At 44.9% G+C, this 22865-nt stretch overlaps 1 protein-coding gene across 2 annotated transcripts in view; it reads left to right on the top strand.

Annotated features, from left to right (window-relative positions):
- Window positions 1-2567: 2567 nt before the first annotated feature.
- The window catches only part of FDFT1 (farnesyl-diphosphate farnesyltransferase 1), a 41765-nt gene continuing 21467 nt past the window's right edge, over window positions 2568-22865 (top strand). The window contains exons 1-5 of one of the 2 annotated variants that reach the window (XM_012457357.2): window positions 2568-2755; window positions 9914-10011; window positions 10832-11015; window positions 16498-16626; window positions 20751-20942. In XM_012457357.2, coding sequence (XP_012312780.1) covers window positions 2657-2755; window positions 9914-10011; window positions 10832-11015; window positions 16498-16626; window positions 20751-20942 — 702 coding nt within the window. In that variant the 5' untranslated portion in view covers window positions 2568-2656. Of the gene's footprint in view, window positions 2756-9661; window positions 10012-10831; window positions 11016-16497; window positions 16627-20750; window positions 20943-22865 lie in introns of those variants that run through there. The other variant, XM_012457355.2, reaches the window with a different exon arrangement.

The raw sequence follows: 22865 nt of genomic DNA, 5'->3' as shown, positions 1-22865 counted from the left end.
GTCATATGGAAGGCTGCTTAGCCCCCCACCCCACCTCTGTTTTAGCTAGTCCTCAATTTGTTCCGCTGTCTGAGCCCGCCTCTGAAGTCGAATCTCGCCTGCTACCTCAGTTTGATTTCCTCGGACTGCTTGCAGCATATTTGTTTTCTTGGACTCCATAGGATTGATAAATAATTCTTGGAGACTCCATAGGACTTGATGAATGATTTGAAGGGGCAGATATAAGGAGGGAAAGGGAGGTAGCTATGACATCTGGATTTTGTGATTACAAAACTGAGAGGCTGTTAATGCTATCCATAGGAGAAGCAGATTCAATGGGAGAGAGATTTAACGTATGGACATGCTAAGTTTGCACTATTTAGGTGCCATCAAAGAGATGTCCTACATGCAGCTCAATTCAATAAATATTCATTGAGCACCCGGTATGTGCTGGGCACTAATCTAGATGCTTGAGGGTACATTAGAGAACAAAACAAAGATCTGTCATCATTGAGCCTTGATTTTTAATATGAACTTAAAAAATACAATTTATAAATTTAGAAAAGGAGGAGAGACTACATTTCTTCTAAAGGGTTACAGCATACTTCCAGCTTAGACCAGAGACAGGCACTTCGAAGGAGAAGGGGTCGAGATAGGAGCTTTATGCTGAATGGGTTGACTAAACCTACATATTAACAGGTTACAAGAGGAGCTATGAATATTTATGATGGTGGACCTGACACACTGAACAAACATGCATGTAATATGTGACCCATATTCACTTTGGGATAGAGACTCAACATCTGAATGCATTACAGTTAGGCCCTCTATGTCAAAAGGTTTTTTCAGGACAGGAAGGCACCCGAGTGCTCAGCTTCTGTAAACCGTTCAGACCAGTCCACAGCCGGTGGTCTTACCAAGAGAAAGTTACTGAAATCAGTCTCTTGACCAGTCAAAGCTGTAGTTATGGCTGGTGAACAGGGGCTTATTGGCAGCGTCTGGTGGAGCTGCAAGTGTTACTCCTGCTTATCTTGAGGCCAGTGCTGTTTAGCTGCTGGAGAAAAAGAAAACCTGTGTGGGAGTCAGAGCTTAGTTGACTTTTTAAGTGTAGGGATGCCTGATTTTCACCACTGCCTGCACGGCCTTAGGTCCGGTTTATAATTGGGTATCTTATTGCCACAGAGTCTGTTCTGTTAGTCTCATGATCTCTTTGAATATTAATGCCGGTCAGTTGTGTATGAACTCCAAAAGCGGGGGTACAATGAGGCCTGTCTGATCTGTCCCATCACGGCTGGAAACAGTTTTTAAGTTTTTTTCTGGGGTTCCCTTGGCCAAGGTGGGCAGTGGGAGGGGCTGAGGATTTTAATTTTAGTTTCTACTAGCAAGGGGAAACACGCTGTAATCTAATACATAAGTTAATGATCTATTAGAATTTGATAACTATAGAGCAGGATATGGGGATCAGCAGCGGTGGAAATGGGGGGGAGGGCAAACAGGTGGGGCTTGATGAGATGTCGGCAGACTCGAGGAGTTAGCCCCGCAGGTATATGGGGGATAGTGCACAAGAGTGAACAGCTAGACAGAAAGCCCTGGGGTCACAAAAATGTACGAGCTGGAGGCCCGAGAGGTAATCTGCGTGGAAGGCTGGTCCTGCAGCCCCTGGGGACCCCCGTAGGGGCTTTGGCTTTCGCTGGAGTGGAGAGACTCTGAACGGCTTTGTGCAGTGAGCAGACCTGACAGGTTTTAAAAGGCTTACCGGTTGCTGTGTTATAACAGACTGCAGGAGGGCTTAGGCAGCCAGTAGTTTCTAGGGCTGGAGAGAGAGATCCAGGATGAGATAAGTTTACCCATTCCTGTTACAGGCTCTCTAAGGCTTCAGCTCCTTTTCTAGGACTAAGAGGGATCTCAGGCAAACATTTCAGGGAGGAGGCAGCTGAAGCTCAGGAGTGTGCAAGGCTGCCTGGGGCTGGATGGGGGTGCGCGGCAGGCGACCAGGGTCGTGCTGCGGCGGCTCCCACGCTTTGGCTCTGGTGAGTTACAGTCAGAACGCCCAGCCTGGCGCTGGGCCCGCCTTTTCACTGCCTTAGGCTCTACGGGGAGGGGCTGCAGAGATCACCCGACGGGCAGGAGGCAACGAGGCCGGACACGTGGGCGACTTACTGACAAAGCCGGGCGCACACCGGCCTGCGCTGCTCACCCGACGCCGGGCCACCGTTGGGCTTCAGCGCACCCGAACCCCACTGCCCCACCGCCCAACCGTCTCACGCCGGCTCCCCATAGCCCTCGCGCTGTCAGCCTGGGGCAAACGGAGGAAAACACAGGCCCGGTTCCACCAGAGAACCAATTCGATTCGTCGGCCTCTTTCTCGTCCTCCAATGAGATTCTAGCGTGCTGTCACGCCAGGCTTCTCTTGCCACTGATTGGCTGGCGTCGTCCTAGTGCGAGCGGCCCTGGCCAATCAGCGCCTGTCAGTCCACCCCGCGAGCCCGCAGGTAGCCGTGCGAGCGCCGGAGGCCAGTTGAGGTAGGCGGGGAGGTGGGCGGGGCGTCCTCGCTGTGGGCCCGCCCCCTTCCGGACCGCCCTGCGCCGCCCCTCCTACCCAGGTCTGGCCTGACGGTGGGAGCCTGAAGACAGCAGAGGTGAGCGCCGAGCCCGAGAGCCCGCCGCCTGCGCCAGGATGGAGTTCGTCAAGTGCTTAGGCCACCCCGAGGAGTTCTACAACCTGGTGCGCTTCCGCATCGGGGGCAAGCGGAAGGTGATGCCCAAGATGGACCAGGTGGGCGGAACATCCCTGCATCCCTGGACGGGGAGGCCGCGCGCGGGGCCGGCGTCGGTGCCCGGATCAGGGGCGAGGGGCGCCGCGAGCGGAGCCAGCGCCCGGGCATTCCCGTCCCCCTTCCCTCGGGAGGCAGAGCCTTCCACACGTCGGGCCCGGGTGGACGCGGCCCTCCCAGTGGGCCTGTCTCTGCCCCACAAGTCGCCCTGGGCCTGAGCGGCTTCTGCCCCGCTCCCAGCGGTTGTGCTCCCGGTTTCGTCCCCTCCGTGAGCATCGGCGCTACTATGTGGGTAGGTAACGTGGGAGAGGACGAATGAGTTTTTTTATGAGCAGAATAAACTATGCAAATATCATCACATGCACACGGTTTCTGGAATGAAATCTTACTCAATCAACCAGTTTTCGGCTTCGCCACCTCCTCCAGAACTCTCCCCACCTTGCTGCCGTCCATCGTTCGTCCTCAGGGCTCCCTGGGTTTTAAAATCACCTATCTGCGTTTCCCAGTTCTAATCAGTTATCTGTACGTCTGTGGATTAGCTAGGTGGTGTGGAAGGTCAGAACTTGGTTTTACTTAAGATTTTATCTGCCTCATGCCTGTACTGTTTAGTAAATGAATGCATAGGAGGTGTTGTTAGTCCAACAGGAAAATTATTCATACGTGCTTGTTGAATGAATAGACACATTCAGCCAAGTTCTAATGGTCTGGACCAGCCTGGCTGATTTCTGTGACTTTTTTAGGCCAACGGGACAGTAGCAGATGGGACTCAGGCAGAGGCTTGATAGGTGCCTGAACATCAGTCTTTCAGTGTCCATGTGTTTCAGTAAACACACTAGAAAATACATTTCCCGTTTTATCCAATTTATTGGGTCCTATGTGTCAAAAGGTCTTTTTACCGGACAGGAAGGCTCCTGAGTGTGCAGTCTCTGTAAACTCGGTTTTATCCAATTATACAATGTATGTATAATTGTAACACCTCATTTGGTGTTATCTTTCACGTGCTGTCTTTAATTCAAGTACAGTCTTCAGCCCATTTGTAGAATATTCAGTTTTCACCATCTTTTCTTTGCCAGTGCTACATTATTTTAATTCTTTTGCTGCAGGATAACTTTTATTATTTGACAAGGAAGATGTCACTTTTTATATATAGATGGAGCTTTCATTCATTTAACAACTATTTGACCACCAGTTGTGTATCAGATACTGTTTTAGGTGCTGGAGATACAACAGTGAACAAGATAGGTGAAGACCTTGCTTTTATGAAACTTATTTTTTAGTGGAAGAGAGAGACAATTCCAAAAAGCAAATATACAGTATTTCAGGTGCAGAAAAGCACCGCAGAGGAAAATAAGAGCAGGGCAAAGGGTCTGAGTGCTGTCAGAGCTCATTTGGATCCAGAGACTTTGTTCTTCTATGTCTCTTTCTGCAAAAAGAGACTTTAAGAAGATGGTAGCATCGGTTATGTGTTGGGAGGGTGAGTGGGTGGTCATAGAAAGGGGGTAGAGAAAGACTTCACAGTATACTGTTTTTGTACCTTTTGAATTTTTTTAAAAGTGAGACGAGCTATTCCTTCTAGCTCTGATAATATATTACAATATTACTTGTTTTGTTAGTTGTAGTCTTTCTGAGCACTTTTTAAATCCCCATGAGCCATTAAAAAAAGAACCTAGTGGGCTGGGCGAGGTGGGTCACTCCTGTAATCTCAGCACTTTGGGTAGTGGAGGAGGGTGGATCACCTGAGGTCAGGAGTTTGAGACCAGCCTGGCTAATATTGTGAAACTCGTTTCTACCAAAAATACAAAAACTAGCCGGGTGTGGTGGCGCACACCTGTAGTCCTAGCTACTTGAGAGTTTGAAGAATAATCGCATCTGGGAGGCAGAGGTTGCAGTGAGCTGAGATTGTGCCTCTGCTCTCTAGCCTGGGCGACAGAGTGAGACTCCATCTCAAAAAACAAACAAACAAACAAAACGAGCGAACCTCTAATTAGGTGAAACAAATTGGAAAATACATTTCCCTTCACTTAACATTATCTTAGTTTCTCTATTTTTTTTGTTGTTGTTGTTGTTGTTAGGCGGGGACAGGGTCTCACTCTGTCTTCCAGGCTAGAATGCTGTGGCCTGAACATGACTCACTGCAGTCTCAACTTCCCTGGCTCAAGCCAGCCTCCCACCTCAGCCTCCTGAGTAGCTGGGACTACAGGCACATGCCACCAATGCCTGGCTAATTTTAAATTTTTTTGTAGAGACAAGGCCTTGCTATCTTGCCCAGGTTGGTCTTGAACTCCTGAGCTCAAGCGATTTCCCCACCTTGGCCTCAAAGTGCTGAGATTACAGGTATGAGCCACTACATCCAACAAGTTTCTCTCTACAAACTAGGGAAAAAATGTACACTTAGCAGATACTGAGGGCTGCTTATTTCTATCACAGAAGGATTTGGTTATAGAATTTCAGGGTTTAGTAAACTTGATTTATACTGAATTTTTAAAAGCATGTCAGTAAATTTAGGGGCGTACGCCACCTGCAAGTTGTGTGACATCACCCAAAGCCAAGTAATGGAAAAAGCAGGCTGTTTGTTTTTTTTTTTTTTGAGATGGAGTCTAGTCTTGCTCTGTCGCCAGGCTGGAGTGCAGTGGCATGATCTTGGCTCACTGCAACCTCTGCCTCCTGGGTTTAAGTGATTCTCGGGCCTCAGCCTCCTGAGTAGTTGGGATTACAGGCACGCACCACCACACCCGGCTTATTTATGTATTTTTAGTAGAAATGGGGTTTCATTCTGGGCCCACGTTGGCCAGAATGGTCTCGATCTTCTGACCTCATGATCCACCCACCTTGTCCTCCCAGAATGCTGGGATTACAGGCATGAGCCACCACACCCGGCCAAAAGCAGGTGGTTTGTAATCAGGCTGATCTGGCTTCTATCAAATCTAAATCCTGTTATTTAGACTAATATCTTCTCTTAAGTCTATTATTAAGTCCAATTCCTGACTCTATTAAGTTAGGTGAATAACCTTGATAACCTCTGAGCCACAGTTACTTGATCTGTAAAATAGGGATGTACGGTCACATTTTTTTTCTTGGGGTAGGGGGACAGAGTCTCGCCCTGTTGCCAAGCTGGAGTGCGGTGGCGTGATCTCAGCTTACTGCAACCTCCACCTCCCAGGTTTCAAGCCATCCTCCTCCCTCAGCTTCCTGAGTAGTTGGGACTACAGGCATGCGCCACTACGCCCAGCTAATTTTTGTATTTTTAGTAGAGATGGGGTTTCACCATGTTGGCCAGGAAGGTCTCGATCTCTTGACCTTGTGATCCGCCCACTTCAGCCTCCCAAAGTGCTAGGATTACAGGCGTGAGCCACTGTGCCTGGCCCACAGTCACAGTTTTTTAACCACAACTTCTCAACTCTAAGATGGTCTGAAAACTTTTTGTCAGTTGGTCTTGAAATCATTTGGCAGCAAACCCTGACTTGAAGTTGAGGCTTCATTTATCCTACTTAGTATAAATAAGTGTTTTGCTAAAGAAATAATTATGAAATACTACTTCACACTGACTGGGGTTGTATGCATTTTATTTCCTATTTTCTAAAACACTAAAAATGCTCAATTCTGTCCCAGGTCTTGCCATAAAGCTTTCAGTGGACCGTGGACCTGTTAGACCTTAACAAGTTGAATAAGGATCAAAGATAATGTCCATATTGTGCTTGGCATGAAATTAGGTGCCTGATGAATGCTGGTTATCAATCTCATTCTGCAAATTCAGTTTTCAAGTTTGTGGGTTTTTTCCCCTTCCTGGGGATACCTGTTCTATTTTAAAGGGAGGAAGGCTGCAGAGAGGGCTGGTAGCTGCTGTTCACTTGTGGAACTTTCAGCCTGAGGCTGGAGACCGTTCCTGGGAGTCTGGTCTTGTCCTCCTGACTACCCCACGCCCTTCCTCTAAACTCCCTGCATCCCTGTTTTCTCCCACTCGACTCTTCGGAGTGCACTGAATCTCAGACTGCAATAGAAGCGTGAGGAGACTGGAGGGACAGGTAGCAGTAGCCTGAGCTTTTTTCTCCCCTAGCTCATGGGAATCAAGCAGTGGAAATTTTTAGTGAGTGGTGTTTTACATTGTGTGCTTACTAGTTGTGTCTTCCTGTCTTGTTCTTGGTAATGTGAAGAGACTATTATTACAAGGTGAGGCATTGAAACAAATAGGTGACAGGAAAAAGTGGCAGTGGCAGAAGCTGGAGGAGAAGTGGCTTAGCTTGCTCCCTTTCAGCGTGGAGGGTTGATGGAAAGGAGCGGTCATGTTCCTGAAGAGTATTGGTCTTCAAATCTAGGGGGATTGTGCCTTGGCATTGATTGAAACTCCTGGTCTAACATCAGTCCCCAAACCGTTAGTTGGATGAACAGACATTTGGCAGTGCAGTTTAAAAAGCTTCGCTGCAGCCTGGTAATGATAAGGCTATGTGAAGAGCCCAGAGCTGGTATTCTGTTTCACTCTGAAATCTTCCCTCCCTATATTTTGAGAGGGAAGGAGTTGGTGAATTGTTTTAAAATACTGGAAGAATATCTGCATTTATTCATCACACCTTTACTGAGTATGTTTATGTGCCAGAGACTGGACTTTACTAAATTATGGTGCCCAGTAAATGTGTGTGTGTGTGTGTGTGTGTGTGTGGTGGTGTTGTTTGAGACGGAGTTTCGCTCTTGTTGCCCAGGCTGGAGTGCAATGGTGCGATCTCGGCTCACCGCAACCTCCGCCTCCCAGGTTCAAGTGATTCTCCTGCCTCAGCCTCCTGAGTAGCTGGGACTACAGGCTTGCACCACCAGGCCTGGCTAATTTTGTATTTTTAATAGAGATGGGGTTTCGCCATGTTGATCAGGCTGGTCTCAAACTCCCAACCTCAGGTGATCCATCTCTGGTGATCCTTGGCCTTTCAAAGTGCTAAGATTACAGGTTTGAGCCACTGTGCCCAGCCAAAATTTGTTTTTTACTAATAATTTTTTATAGGAAATAGCAATAAAATGACTTTTTCAGGATTATGTGATTTAAAAAGATTTACTCTTTGACAAAATAATATGTATTCATGATAGAAAATGTACACAAATAAAAACAACATAGTTCACTGAAACCCCCCACAAGAGTCCAGGGCTCATTGTTACCATTCTGAAGTGACTATGGAATTTCCTAGCAGTGAATATACCATATTTTTTTTAACCACTCCTGTTAGATATTTGTAATTTTTAAATTTTTTTGAGACAGGGTCTCACTCTGCAGTATGCAATATCATAGTTCACTGTAACCTGTATCTCCTGGGCTCAAGTGATTCTCCCACCTCAGCCTCCTGAGTAGCTAGGACTACAAGTGGGCGCCACCACACGTGACTTTAAAAAAATTTTTTTTTTTTTTTTGAGACGGAGTTTCGCTCTTGTTACCCAGGCTGGAGTGCAATGGCGCGATCTCGGCTCACCACAACCTCCGCCTCCTGGGTTCAGGCAATTCTCCTGCCTCAGCCTCCTGAGTAGCTGGGATTACAGGCACGCGCCACCATGCCCAGCTAATTTTTTTGTATTAGTAGAGACGGGGTTTCACAATGTTGACCAGGATGGTCTCGATCTCTTGACCTCGTGATCCACCCGCCTCGGCCTCCCAAAGTGCTGGGATTACAGGCTTGAGCCACCACGCCCGGCCTAAAAAAATTTTTTTTTAACTTTTTTATGAAGATGAGGTCTCACTGTGTTGTCCAGGCTGCCTTCAAACTCCTGGGCTCAAGCAATCCTCGCACCTTGGCCTCCCAAAGTGCTGGGATTACAGGTTTGAGTCACTGCACCTGTAATGACTATTAGCTATTTCAAATGATTAGCTATTAGCTATTTCAAATGATTCCCATTTCTCTCCCAAAAAAACCTGTTGTGAGAATGTGGGGTGAGGAGAGGGAAGGGGCCTATGGAAACCTGTGGCACTTCCACTCAGTTTCCCTGTGGGCCTAAAACTGCTCTTAAAAACAGTCTCTGAAAAAATACACAAAACAGCAACTGTTTGTGATAGGCTTGCATTGAAAGTAAGGCTTTTTTTCCCTTTTGGAAAAACACAGCTCTTGTTTTCTTTGGGGAAGCATAAAGGTCATGAAACAGCGCACTATATTCCGTTAATTTTGAAGGGAAAGATGAGAAGAAATTCTGAATGGCTGGCTTTCTAGAGAAGAGTAGAGGCTTAACAGGTGTCAGAGAAAAGAATCAGTCGGACAGTGGCAGTAAAACGGCAAAACAACAGACTTTATTCAGAAAAACTGCAGTAGGAGAGAGACCACAGTACAGAACAGGGCTCCACTCTAATACAAGGAAAAGTAGAAATTGATGACGGGGGCGCGGGGAGGAGGGGATGTCAGTGGATACAAAATGATTAAGAGGAAACACCGGGTGAGGGTTCTTGCTGAAGGCAGGCCAGAGTTAGCAGCCATCACCTGGGAGATGCGGGGGCGGGGGTTGTGGAAGCTGATCAGGTGTCCAGGATGATCAGATATTGAAGTTGCGGGATTCTGGCCAAATCAGTTTAGCAGGATTCTTGGTAAAATTGGGCGATGCAAAGACAGACACGCTGAGTACAAGTCCAGGTCTTGTTGGGAAAAGGGTAGTTTGGTCTAGGGAGGCTGTCACCGGGAGGACAGGCAGGCTGCTGGGAAGTGCGCTGTACCCCTTAGCGGCCAGTGGGTTCAGATGTGAAGGGCCAGACCGAGAGGCCGGCACCGTGCCGAAGGGGTGTGGAGCAAGCGCTAGCTGGAGGCCGGGGGCGGGGCTCCGGGCCAGGCCTCGGCCTCCACGTGCGGGGCGGGCCAGTTCTGGGTAGAGGGCGAGCCCGTCCCGCCCCTCGGTGGGCGCTTCCCAGACCTGCTCGAGTCTATGGAGGAAAAACTGCTGGGTCCGCGATTCCCATGGCCGCAGCCGCCTGCGGCACCAAAGCCATGGCCCTCTTCAAGCGCACCTTGGTGCTGAGTCCCGCCGCGGCGCCCAGGGGCCCGGGCGCAGGCACCGCCTCGCGGGGCTGCTCTTTGCCTCCTGCCGCCTGGCCCTGCAAGGACTGGCCGCGGGGAGAGGGCTGCAGGCTGTGGAGCCGCCTGCCCCAGTCCCACTCCCACTCCTGCTCCTCGACGTCTCCCAGCGCCGTGTGTCTTGTCTGCCCGCAGGACTCGCTCAGCAGCAGCCTGAAAACTTGCTACAAGTATCTCAATCAGACGAGTCGCAGTTTCGCAGCTGTTATCCAGGCGCTGGATGGGGAAATGCGGTGAGTGGGGGAGCAGCGTCTCTGGCGTGGGGGAGGAAAGCTTGTCCAGGGACTTCTGAGTGATTAGAAGCTACTTGTTGATAGAGCGCTCAGCGTTGCAGCCTCGTGGCTGTGGCTTATTCAGACCATAGCCTGCCCTAAGTGAAGGCAGTGTTCAGGCTTTTGAAGCCTGTGTTTACTTTACAATGCCCTTCCAGGCTCTTTGCCATCCAGTAGTGTCCCTGCGGGCCCAGCCTTTCAGAGAAGCAGGTTGGGGGGATGGTGATGTTTATTAACTTTTTTTAGTCCTGGCAGCTGAACCTGGTTGTGAGCAGGTCGTATTTTCTCGGCTTCCCTTATCCTACTTTGCATTTCTATTTCTAGCATATTGGGTTGATTCTTTTGAAGCTGCCTCTGTGCAGATTACACCCGTGAACTTAGACCAGTTGCTTTTATGTATGGTCGTAGTTATACTGAGAAGTTACAGTGTTTTTTGGCTTTCTTTTTTATTTGACAAATACTGGTTCGGTCTAAACGTTTGGTCTTTTGGTCTCCATAGTTGCGCTACATTAACTAAGTGCAACTCATTTCTGGGAGTAGTAGTGACACTCAACTAGTCGGCTTTTTATTTTTTTAATAAACTACAGAAGTTCATTACTCTTATGTAAGAAAGGAAAACTAATGTAAGTTTCATTAAGTATGAAAAGCTTTGAATACCCTTATAATTCTTTCAAGTTAAGGGTGTAGGTGGGTTTAGAAAACGGCCTCGCACAAGTTATTTTAAGATAAAATATCTTTGGATGTTTCTTCCAATATGGTAATAGTTTTTCGTTTGTTACAGCAATGCAGTGTGCATATTTTATTTGGTCCTCCGAGCTCTGGACACGCTGGAAGATGACATGACCATCAGTGTGGAAAAGAAGGTCCCGCTGTTACACAACTTCCACTCTTTCCTTTACCAGCCAGACTGGCGGTTCACGGAGAGCAAGGAGAGGGACCGCCAGGTGCTGGAGGACTTCCCAACGGTGAGTGGGGTTTACACAGCGTGTCTGCAGATGGTCGTGTTCATAATTGCTAATGTGATTGTCTGCTAGCCTACACACTTACGGAGAAAGGTAAAATAAGCAGTGTGAGGCCAGCATAATGTGATGGTTAAGAACTCTGGTAGCCAAGACTCTGAAGCCAGGCTGCCTGCGTTGGAATCCCAAATCTTCCACTTAGGAAACTGTTGGCTATTTACAAAGTTTCTCTGTGCCTCAGTTTCTTCATATATAAAATAGGGGTAACAACACCTACCTCATGGTATTGTGAGGATTCAGAGAATTAACATAGATAACACTCTTAGAGAATGTTAGCTACTGCTGTTATTACCAGTATTGGGAGTCCAGTGTTTCTTCCTGTGGGCAGACGCACTCAAATTGCAGTGTTGTAAAAGATTCTCAGGCTAGCTCACAAAAGCCTGCTGACTGTAGAATGCAGCCTTCCTGTGTAACACTGCTTGTCTTGACTACCCTGAGCCTGGTAGCATGGGACTGCTGTTCAAGATGGGTAGCACCCTGTCATAGGGGGTGGTGTCTGTTGGCAGCTAGGGTGAGGATTGAGAAGCAGGGTGAGCCTTTGCCACTTTGAGCTGTGATCCTGGGCAAGTTCCTTATCTGCTTTGTGTCTGCGTTTCCTCATTTGTATAGTTAGAGCTGAGAGGACTAAGTAATTTCGTACATAAAAAGTACTTGGTGCCTGCTACATAGTAAATATTCTGTAAATAGTAGCTATTTGGTCTGTTTTGTTGGAGTGAAGTGGGTTATAGTTAAAATCCTAAGCTTTAATAAGTCCCTCAAGTTTATGTGGACATCTGACTGGGTCCCATTGTCCTGGAATTCGCATATCTTATCAAACAACTGATTCTTCCATATTTGATTTAGCAAAGTCACATGTTCTGTAAAAGCCCGAAGAAGCCCTTTTTGTACACAGTTGCCAGAGCTTTTGGAGAACAGCTCTTAGTGGCTGTTGTTACTGAAACAAACCTAATCTATATCTGAGTTGGAAGGAAGTTAAGTGGACAGATGGAGAGTCCTCTACCAAACAAAAGAATGTTTGATTCTACATAATGGGAGGAATATTTAAAGAAAAAAAAAATGTTTGGGGAAGACTCTTTTGGTGCAGTGGCTATTTCAGATTGCTGAGATCAGACCTTCAGTGCCAAAGTCCAAAATATAGTTCAGCATGATACAAATGAAAAGGAAATATCTGAAGAATAGAGTTTATCCAGTACAATTGAAAAGAAGAAAGAAAATGTATGACAGGTAACTGGATGAGAATTAGAGCTGTAACCCTGGGAAGGTCCTGGTGATTTGGCTCTCACAGGACACCTGATGACCAGAGGATGGGTTTGCTTTGATGGGAAATCTGTGGCCATTCATTTATGGGCCTCTGCATTCTGCTGAACCAGAGGAAGCAGTCATACTCCATTTATAATGGAAGCACATTCTCACTTAAAAACAATCAGTATTGTTCTAGCTGGACCTAGCCTCCAAAAACAACCAATTACTTTTCACTTCAGTAGATTCATAATATTTAAAAAATTTCTGGGGACATGGGATAAATGTCTTAGACATTACAAAAATCAAGGCAGCCCTATCCACTTAGCAAAAATGAGAGAATGTGAAAGTGTATCAATGCTGACATAATTTTGGGGAATATCGCTAGTAAATTTCCAGATAGTATTCCAACATGTTTGTAAAACTTCAGTCTTCCTTTGTTCATACAGTGTTTCAGCGGAAAAATAATGCTTAGTTCTGGAAGGTTTCAGATGTGAACACTGAACTCATTGTATTCCCTTTTGGGTAGCAGAGTTAGAAAGCAGAGGTTCGATCCTCTTGAAAGCAGATTTGCCTCCGGAAGAGTAAAAGGGAGCAGAAAGCGCGAGCCAGGCACCGCCATTTTCGCTGTTGTTAACCTTTTGTATCCTTACGAATATAAAGATGGACAAAGTTGTGTGTTCTGTGCACATATATAATTCTAAACTACTTGAATTGTAGGTCCCTGCAGTCTGTGATTCAGCTTGGGATGGGACTGTATGGGAATTAGTAGTGTCTTGTCTTCTTAAGGAATATTTGCGTATGTGCTGATCTAGCCCAGGATCTCCTTGAAACCAGTTGTGTGGGGCTGGGCCCACAATCGGCTTTTGGCTAAGAGGTCCCAGGATAAAACAAGTATAAAGGAGGATTGATAGCTTGGCCTCACTCACACAGTACTGCTCTTAGACCTAGGCAAGTGGGACTCCTCACTTTAGAGGGCCCTATTCTAGGCTCCTCACACCCAAAGGGGTTGCTGGGGCCATGGGAATGTACTTGCCCAGACCTCGTGGGCTCTCCTTCTACACCACATTCTGGACCTCTGGAATTCCTTGCCCCCGTCCCTGAGCCATGTTGGCATCTGGACAGTCTATTTCCTAAGTCCCGTCCATCTCCTCCAGGAGGGAACATGGCACCATTGACCATGCCCTTGAGCCTGAGTGGTGGCCAAGGGCTATGTTGGGGAACCTTGTGAATGGAGCCTGGCCTTGAGGGCTGGTATATCCTCGCAAATTAACGTGAGGTGCCTCCCAGTACTGTAGAGAGCAGGATTCAGGAAGCAGTGGAAGGGAGCAGCCTGGGATATGGAGATCTGCTCTCTGTGCCCTGCTGCATTTTGGAACAAAACTCTAAGGAACTGAGAATTTTAAATTCAAAGCTGAATCAACCAGGTTGTTATGAAGATACGTTTGTCAAGGCAGAAGGATAGACTATATTTAACAAGTTATGAGCGCGACTGATCATTTTAAAAAATTTAGCTGCATATAGTGTGTGGGCCTCCATTTGTCCTTTTCTCCTAGGCCTCACAGAATTGAGGAATAAGCCTTGATAGAGTGAGTATTCTAACCAAGTGATCTCCGCCTCGATGTACAGTTAGTTTGTGCATTGAGATTGAACCACATGCTTTAGTGATTGTTGATCGTTAGTTGATACCAGTTCAAGTCAGGCTTTCTAGAACTCTGATTGAATATTAAGGGCTTGATTAGAGCAGTCATGGATCACTTAATGAATGGCAGAGGATAAGTTCTGAGAAATGCATTGATGGATGATTTCATCATTATGTCAACGTCATAGGATGCATACCTAGGTGGCATCGCTACTACACATGGAGGCTCTGGGATAGCCTGTTGCTCCAGGGCTGCACACCTCTACAGCATGGTTCTGTGCTGAATACTGTGGGCAACTGTATAGCACAGTGGTATTTGTGTACTTAAACATAGAAAAGATGTAAAAATACGGTGTTACAATCTTAAGGGACCACCATCGTATTTGCAGTTGTCGTTGACTGAAACATCATTATATAGTACATGACTACGTATATTTCTCACCTGGTACTAGTGGAAAGCTAGAATGGTTAAGAGCTCTACCTGTAAACATAGCTTAAGGAATAATACAGCGTTAGTTTTAAATGGTAATAGCATTTACTTATTAAGCAATTTACTATGAGTTAGCTAATATATATTCTCGTAATTTTACTTTTTGTGTTATTTTATCTATAATATAGATACCTAGTATGTAATGTACTGTTATTATCTATACTTAATGTAGATGAGGAAACTGAGGCACAGAGAAATTAAGTACTTTGCTTAGGATCACCTGTGAAGTTAAGTGGCAGAATCAGTAAATCTGGAAGGTCTGGCCCCAGATCCCTTGTGTTTAGTGGCCAGCATACTTTACCACCTCTTTAAAAAAATGGTTAAAAACACAAAGCCAACAACCTAACCAAAAACAGTTCAAACATAGGCGAAGGTAGACCCACCGGTGTTTTAATCAGAGGAATTTTTATTCCCTGCTACTCTTACCCCTATGTAGGATTTGGCCTTTCTGCATTATCCCTGTGGACTCTGTCTGGTACATTGCTTCTTGTACTTGGAATCACCAGAAACTGACCTGAGAACATAGAAATCTGCTGTGTTGTGGGACAGAATTACCTGGAAGCGGAAAAAGCCCTCCTGGCTCAATTCACATGTCAGAGCTTATTGTTGTGTCCGAGAAAGATACAAAACTGGGCAGTGAGTGTGGAGTCAGCAAAGCTCTGTCCTTCCTCTGGATTTCTGGGAAGAACATAGAGCTCTTCACTGTCACTTTCTCCTGTATATTTGTGTTTTTACTTTTGGAACTGTATGATTATGTAATGAGTACCAAAGAGTTGTTGGAAGGATAGGTCAAGTTCAGAAGTGAAAGTGTTTTGGAGGAGTCTGAGCTCCTCCCCACCCTCACTGGCCTTTCCTCTCTAATAAATAGAACTGGTCTAGCCGAGGATCTGTGGAAGGAGCAAAGTCCTATGGAGATTCAGGGATTCTAATAACCTCTGGTAGAGTTGCTAGTTCATTTCAGCCCACAAGAAGGAATTACCTTTTGGCATTGGCTTGAACAGCTGTTCTGCAAAGAACAACCTTTCAGAAAGAGTTCTGGAAGGACCAGATTGATTTTATGTTTTGTGTGTGTGTGGAAGGGAAGAGAGGAGAGGGGGCTGACAGTTGATGTTAATCAGAAATCCTAAATTATGTGAATTCCTGCTGCTTTGCAATCAACCGGTCACCTGGTTTTCCTCTGGGCCCTTAATTTTAGGTGTTTTCCGAGGAAGTTTTTCTAACCTTTCTGTAAACACAGGCTGAGTATATTGCACACTTTCGATGTTTAACCAGATCTCTTCGCTGTTTGCAGTATTATATGTAGGCTCTCATGTTTTGTAGCATTTAAGACTTCCCATGGTGTTTTTATATTGTATTTTGCTAACCTATAAACAATTCTTTGAACTTAAACAAGATGTTTGGGCAGTAACAATAAATTTTAAAAACATCAATTCAACTTTTCTACCTTAGGGCTTGGACTATGGAAAAAGTATTGGGCAGCATGCCTCATATTGAGTTGTTTAAGGAACTTAAAAGTATAGCTTTATAGTGAGAAAGACTCTATAGCTTCATAATTTAAATTGGGTAACTAATGAGAGAAAATGGTTGGCAGGTCTGCTTACTAGACTCAACTCTTCAAGGGTCTGAGTTTCTGTTTGTTTCCCTGATGTATATCCGCAGTGCCTAAGAATGATACTTGCTAGATAGAAAGTGCTTGATCCGTGTTTGCACAAATGAATCTTTCTCATAATGAGGTTTGTCTGAACAAGCTGTTCTCCCTAAAATGCTTATGCTTATACCCAGCATTATGTTGAAGCATCTTGTTATTCATTGGATAGATGAACATGTAGTGAGACTTTGAATCTTCATTCTTTTGAATCTAAAAACATTAGCATTTTTAGACCCTTCTATTTTAATGTTTATACAATTTATGGAATAATAAAAAATATGTATGACCTTAATTAAGCTTATAGATAAACATTTCAGAGTCACAATTCTACCATTGTTTTGCCTCGTGATCTTTGGTGCCATGCTGTACATAGTTCATGATTTCTAGTTTTGTACGGTCTCCATTTCAGATCTCCCTCGAGTTTAGAAATCTGGCTGAGAAATACCAAACGGTGATTGCTGACATTTGCCGGAGAATGGGAATTGGGATGGCAGAGTTTTTGAATAAGCATGTGACCTCTGAACAGGAGTGGGACAAGGTTAGTCTCGTAAGACAATGTCTGTGTGTGATGTATTAGACAAAGCTGGCAGTCCTCATAGTGAAGTTCAGAACAAGGAAAAGTGGTCCACTAGTTCCAGGCCCTCTGGTTTTATAATTCATCTGTTTAGGTTGAATGTCCCATCATAAATGCTTTATTCCAAACCAGCAGCTATGTAGGATATCAGCCAGGCTAGGATTAGAGGACTGGAGAGAACTGCTTATCTAGACAAAAGGATGTAATTGACTATGGAGGCTAAACTACACATCAAAATATAAGGTAGGGTTAGGAGTGTTGCCTGTTTTTCATAGGAGTGGTGTTTGTGAGACTTACTCATTACTTCTTTGGAAGCAAAGACATTTATTTTAAAGCCAATCAGATTTAGCAAGCAAAGGCATTTTGAACATCTAAAGTGTTGATGTATTTCATACCTTTAACAGTGTTTAAATTAGGATCACAAAAGAGATCTGCTACATTGTCACTAAGTTAATGTAGGTCCGAGGTCTTGGGCCTCTTAATTTTTCACACCTCAAAACTTGACAGCAGTATCTTTGGAACTGCTTGTTTGTGCTTCCCAAGTTAACAGCATATAATGAGTGCTAGAATAGCAACTTCTGCATTTAAGGTGAAATTAGTCGGGCACGTGGTTTACCTGTAATCTCAGTATTTTGGGAGGGTCATTTGAACCCAGGAGTTCCACACAAGCCTAAGCAACATAGTGAGACCCCATCTCTCAAAAAATCAAAAAATTAGCAGGGCATGGTGGCACGTGTCTGTGGTCCCAGCTACTCTGGAAGCTGAGGTGTGGGAGGACTGCTTGAGCCCTAGAGTTCAAGGCCGCAGTGAGCCGTGATTGCACCACTGCGCTCCGACCTAGTGACAGAGCAAGACCCCATCTGAAGGAAAATTAAGTGGAGGAAACTTCTGGCCAAGAACCAGCCCTGGTTATGATAGTGACTTCATTTTCTGTTGTGCAGATTTATTCAGGAAACTTATTGTAGGTTGTTGAAATTCTGATCAGATAAAATTGAATTTTGTAAAATTTTTTTGAGACAGGGTCTTGCTCTGTCATCCAGGCTGGAGTACAGTGGTGTGATCATGGCCCACTGCAGCCTTAACCCCCTGGGCTCAAGTGAGCCTCCCACCTCAGCCTCCTGAGTAGCTATAACTACAGGCGCATGCCACCATACCAGGCTCATTTTTGTATTTTTTTGTAGAGACAGGGTTTTGCCATGTTGCCCAGACTACTTTCAAACTCCTGACATCAAACAGTCCTCCCATCCCGGCCTCCCAAAGTGTTGGGATTACAGGCATGAGCTACTGCACCTGGCCAAATATTTTAAGGAGTTATTATTTTCTTCAACTTTAGAGGAAAAAGAATTATATAAGTCTCCATTTTAGGAGTATTTCTACCAAAAGAACTACCATCTTAAAATATATTTTTCTTTGGATAGCACTATAGATGTAGTTTTTCTTTTAAATTTCTAGTAATTCTTTTTATGATTTTGTTACGCTGTCCGGTAATTTCTTTCTACCTAATTTCAGCAAAATTTTACTCTCCTCATGTTACTTTTCTTCTAGAATACATTTCAAATGCTTTCTCTTGGCCTGTTCATTGTGCCCCTGATTAGTCTCTGGCCTTGTATTACTTTCAATCAGAGATGACTTTTTTTTTGAGACAGGGTGTCACTCTGTCACCCGGGCTGGAATGCAGTGGCACAGAAAAAGCAACCTTGACCTCCCGGGCTCAAGCAGTCTTCCTTGCCTCAGCATCCTGAGTAACTGGGACCACAGGCACATTGCCACCATGCCTGGCTAATTTATTTTAATTTTAATTTAAAAAAAAATTTTTTTAATTTGGATTTTTTCTTCTTTGAGACGAAGGCTTGCTCTTGTCCCCCAGGCTCGAATTGCAGTGGCACGATCTCAGCTCACTGCAACCTCTACCTCCCGGGTTTAAGCGATTGTTCTGCCTCAGCCTCCCGAGTAGCTGGGATTACAGGTGCCTGCCGCCATGCCCAGCTAATTTTTGCATTTTTAGTAGAGACAGGATTTCACCACGTTGGCCAGATGTGTCTCAAACTCTTGACCTCAGGTGATCCGCCCACCTCGGCCTCCCAAAGCACTGGGATTACAGGCAGAACCCACTGTGCTTGGCTATTTTTTAATTATTTTTGAGACAGGGACTCGCTCTGTCATCTAGGCTGGAGTGCAGTGGCGTGATCAAGGCTCACTGCAGCCTTGACCTCCCAGGCTCAAGCAATCCTGTCACTGCAGCCTCCCGAATAGCTGAGACTATAGATGTGTACCACCACGCTGAGCTAAGTTTTGTAATTTTTTGGTGGAGACAGGGTTTCACCATGTTGCCCAGGCTGGTCTTGAGCTCGTGGGCTCAAGGGATCCACCTGCCTCGGCCTCCCAGGTGTAAGCCATCACACACACCCAGGCTTTTAAAATTTTTTATAGAGATAAGGTCTCCCTTTGTTGGCCAGGCTGGTTTAGAACTCCTGGGCTCAAGCAATTCCCTCTCCACAGCCTCCCAAAATTCTGGGATTACAGGTGTCAACCTTGGTCACTGCCTAACTTTTACCCTTCCTAATGACACTCCAGAGCTTACCTTCTTTACGCTTCGCTTCTTAAGTTAACTAATAGACAATTAATAGTATGTGGATATTGCGTTAAGTTGTCTTAGGGATACCCTTTTCAGAGGAGGGTAGCTTTTGACAAATTGCTGTCATGGAAAAAAGGTATTTGACAATTATGACTTGCATTTACTGAAATCTCTGTTCAGAGAGGGGAAGTATGCTGAATCTAAAAGAAAAACAAAAAGAGAAGTTTTAGCACAGTTGTTAAAGTGTGACACTTACATCAGACTACCTAGTTTTGAACCCTTATCCCCTGCCACAAACATAGCAGTCTCACCCTCCTAGGTTCAAGTGGTCCTCCTACTTCACCCTCCTGAGTAACTGGGACCATAGGCACGTGCCCCCATGCCTGGCTCATTTTTTTTTTCTCAGATGGGCAATGTTGGGCAAGTTAATTGACCTCTCTGTGCCTCAGTTTCCTCATCTGAAATGGAGATAATAGTGCCATGTACCTGATAAAATGTTTGTGAGGATTGAATATGCAGAGTGCTTAAAACAGTGTTAAGAACATATGATAGGTATTTGTTCTTTCATATAATAATGATTTTGAGGTCCTGCAGGTCTTGAAATGTTTTCAGATTGGTCAAAGAAAGATTATATTTAGTATTGTCTTGGTGTCTGTTAGCCATAATATTCCATCTTTTGTCATTGCCGCCTTTCACAATTTTATGTTTCAAAAAGTTTACTGTAAAGCTAGGCCGAGCGCAGTGTCTCAGGCCTGTAGTCCCAGTACTTTGGGAGGTTGAGGTAGGCGGATCAGTTGAGGTCAAAAGTTCGAGACCCAGCCTGGCCAACATGGTGAAACCCTGTCTCTACTAAAAATAAAAAAATTAGCTGGACATGGTGGTGGGCGCCTATAATCCCAGCTACTCGGGAGGTGGAGGCAGGAGAATCACTTGAACCCAGGAGATACAGGTTGCAGTGAGCCAAGATCGTGCCACTGTACTCCAGCCCAGGGGACAAAGTGAGACTTGATCTCAAAAAAAAAGTTTATCGTAAAGCTAGGCAGGGTGGTATATGCCTATAATCCCAGCTCTTTGGGAAGCTGAGGGAGAAAGATTGCTTGAGCCCAGGAGTTTGAGTCTAACATGGGCAACATATGAGACCTCATCTCTTTAAAAAAAAAAATTAATTTAAAAAATGTTTACTGGACTAGTTTTTTTAAGTAACCTTTTATTATAGTAGCAGTACATATGCATTTTAGAAATTTAGGAAATACAAGTAAAAAATAAAAACATCACATTCCAATCAGTCAGAGATTGCTGTTAAACTTTTTGTGCACATCCTTCTTGGATGTTTTTAAAATCCTGGTATGTATGTTTGTATTTTAAAATGAAAATGCATAGTCCATTACTTAAAAAAAATCAAAATGCAGCCTTACACATTCTGTTTGGAACCTGCGTTTTAGTAGCTAATGATCTCTAGTGTGTCCCTTTTAGCAAAAATTGCATTATTGAAGTACTTTATCATCTCTTACAGTACTGCCACTATGTTGCTGGGCTGGTAGGAATTGGCCTTTCCCGTCTCTTCTCGGCCTCAGAGTTCGAAGACCCCTTAGTTGGTGAAGATACAGAACGTGCCAACTCTATGGGCCTGTTTCTGCAGAAAACAAACATCATTCGTGACTATCTGGAAGACCAGCAAGAAGGAAGAGAGTTTTGGCCTCAAGAGGTAACAGATTCAGGGTGTTTTGGGGAAAAATACTTTTAGACATTCTCTGAAAAATCATTTCACTTTTGTGGTTGCAACTTGTGTGTTTCATAAGTCAGACCTACCCGAGACAACATTAAGAGTATGTGGAAAACAGGATAGGTTGAGATTAGTTTGCTTCAGGTAGACTGGCTGAATCCCAGGATTTACATCACGTGATCAGTGTATTCAAGCTTTGGTGTCCTTTCTTTCTGTCAGTCTTTCTCCAGTTGGTGGATATGATAACAACCCACGTGCACTAGCTTAACAAAAAGTTCTCAGGAAAGGCTTTGTTTGGCCAGGCGCAGTGGCTCACACCTGTGATCCCAGCACTTTGGGAGGCTGAGGTGGGCAGATCACCTGAGGTCAGGAGTTCAAGGCCAGCCTGACCAACATGGTGAAACCCTGTCTCTACTAAAAAAACAAAAACAGGTGTGGTGATACACGCCTGTAATTCCAGCTACTTGGGAGGGTGAGGCAGGAGAATCACTTGAACCCAGTAAGCAGAGATTGCAGTGAGCTGAGATTACGCCACTGCACTCCAGCCTGGGTAACAGAGCGAGACTCTGTCTCAAAAACAAAAAAAAAAAGAGAGGACGGGCTTGGTTCTTCTGCTTAGCTCTGAATCAGTTACTGTTGCTAGACATCTGAGTCCTCTGGTCTCACCTGGATTATGTCTACACAGTACGTACAGAATGGATTTCTCTCTAAGAACGACTTATGCAGCAAGAAGCTGAAAGAGATGCCAGGTAGACAAAAACTACAGGTGTCTCTAATAAGAGACAGGAGTCTGTCTTTAACTTAATTAAAACATGGATAGGGAACGGAAAGATTTTGGTACTGATTTTGCTCAGAAGGAAACTAGAACATTTTATGACTGTTTGCTGAATTTATTCTGGCATTTACCTTTTGCTTTCCATAAAATTGTTTTCTGCAGCCAAGGACTTTAAATTTTAAAAAGGTTAGTGAGGCCGAACATGGTGTCTCATAATCCCAGTGCTGAGGCCAGGAGTTCAAGACCAGCCTGAGCAACATAGCATGACACCATCTCTACAACAAACTGTTAGAAAATGATTTTGCTGAAAGAGAGCAAAAATAAAGTAGAAAAATAAAACTAAATTTAAAAAATTATCTGGGCATGGTGGCATGCACCTGTATTCCTAGCTGCTTGGGAGGCTGAGGCATGAGGATCTCTTGAGCCCAGGAGCTCAAGGTTGTAGTGAGTTAAAATCGCACCACTGCACTCCAGCCTCAGTGGCAGAATGAACCCCTGTCTCAAGGAAAAAAAATGTGACAAAGGGGGAAACAATATTTGTAACTTATACTGCAGATAAAGGGTTCATATTCCTAATGTAAAAAGAACTTCCAAAAGTTAAGAAAAAGACCAACTGCTCCATAGAAAAATGGGCAAAGAGATAAGAACAGATTGTTCACGGAGACATGCAGATGATTATTAAAAATGTAAAAAGATACTGAGTCTTACTCCTAAGAAAAATTCACTTTTAAACTACCCAGGGGGCCAAGTATGGTGGCTCACGCCTATAATGTCAACACTGGGAGGCCATGGCAGGAAGATCACTGAAACCAGGAGTTCGAAACCAGGCTGGACAATGGAGCGCCCTGTGTGTTAAAAAGTAAAAATTGGCTGGACACAGTGGCTCCCTCCAGTAATCCCAGCACTTTGGGAGGTTGAGATGAGTGGATCACTTGAGGGTTAAGAGCTTGAGACCAGCCTGGCCAAACTGGCAAAACCCTGTCTCTACTATAAATAAAAAAATTAGCCAAGCATGGCGGCATATGCTTATAGTGCCAGATACCTGGGAGGCTGAGGCAGGAGAATCGCTTGAACCCAGGAGGCAGAGATTTCAGTGAGTCAAGATGACACCACTGCACTCCAGCCTGGTC

The sequence above is a fragment of the Aotus nancymaae genome, unplaced genomic scaffold, assembly GCF_030222135.1.
Source record: "Aotus nancymaae isolate 86718 unplaced genomic scaffold, 86718_ANA_hifiasm-v0.15.2.pri h1tg000456l, whole genome shotgun sequence".
In the NCBI taxonomy this organism is placed as follows: Eukaryota; Metazoa; Chordata; class Mammalia; order Primates; family Aotidae; genus Aotus; species Aotus nancymaae.
Note: the sequence above shows the minus strand (reverse complement) of the source record. Positions and strands in the feature narration are given on the sequence as shown.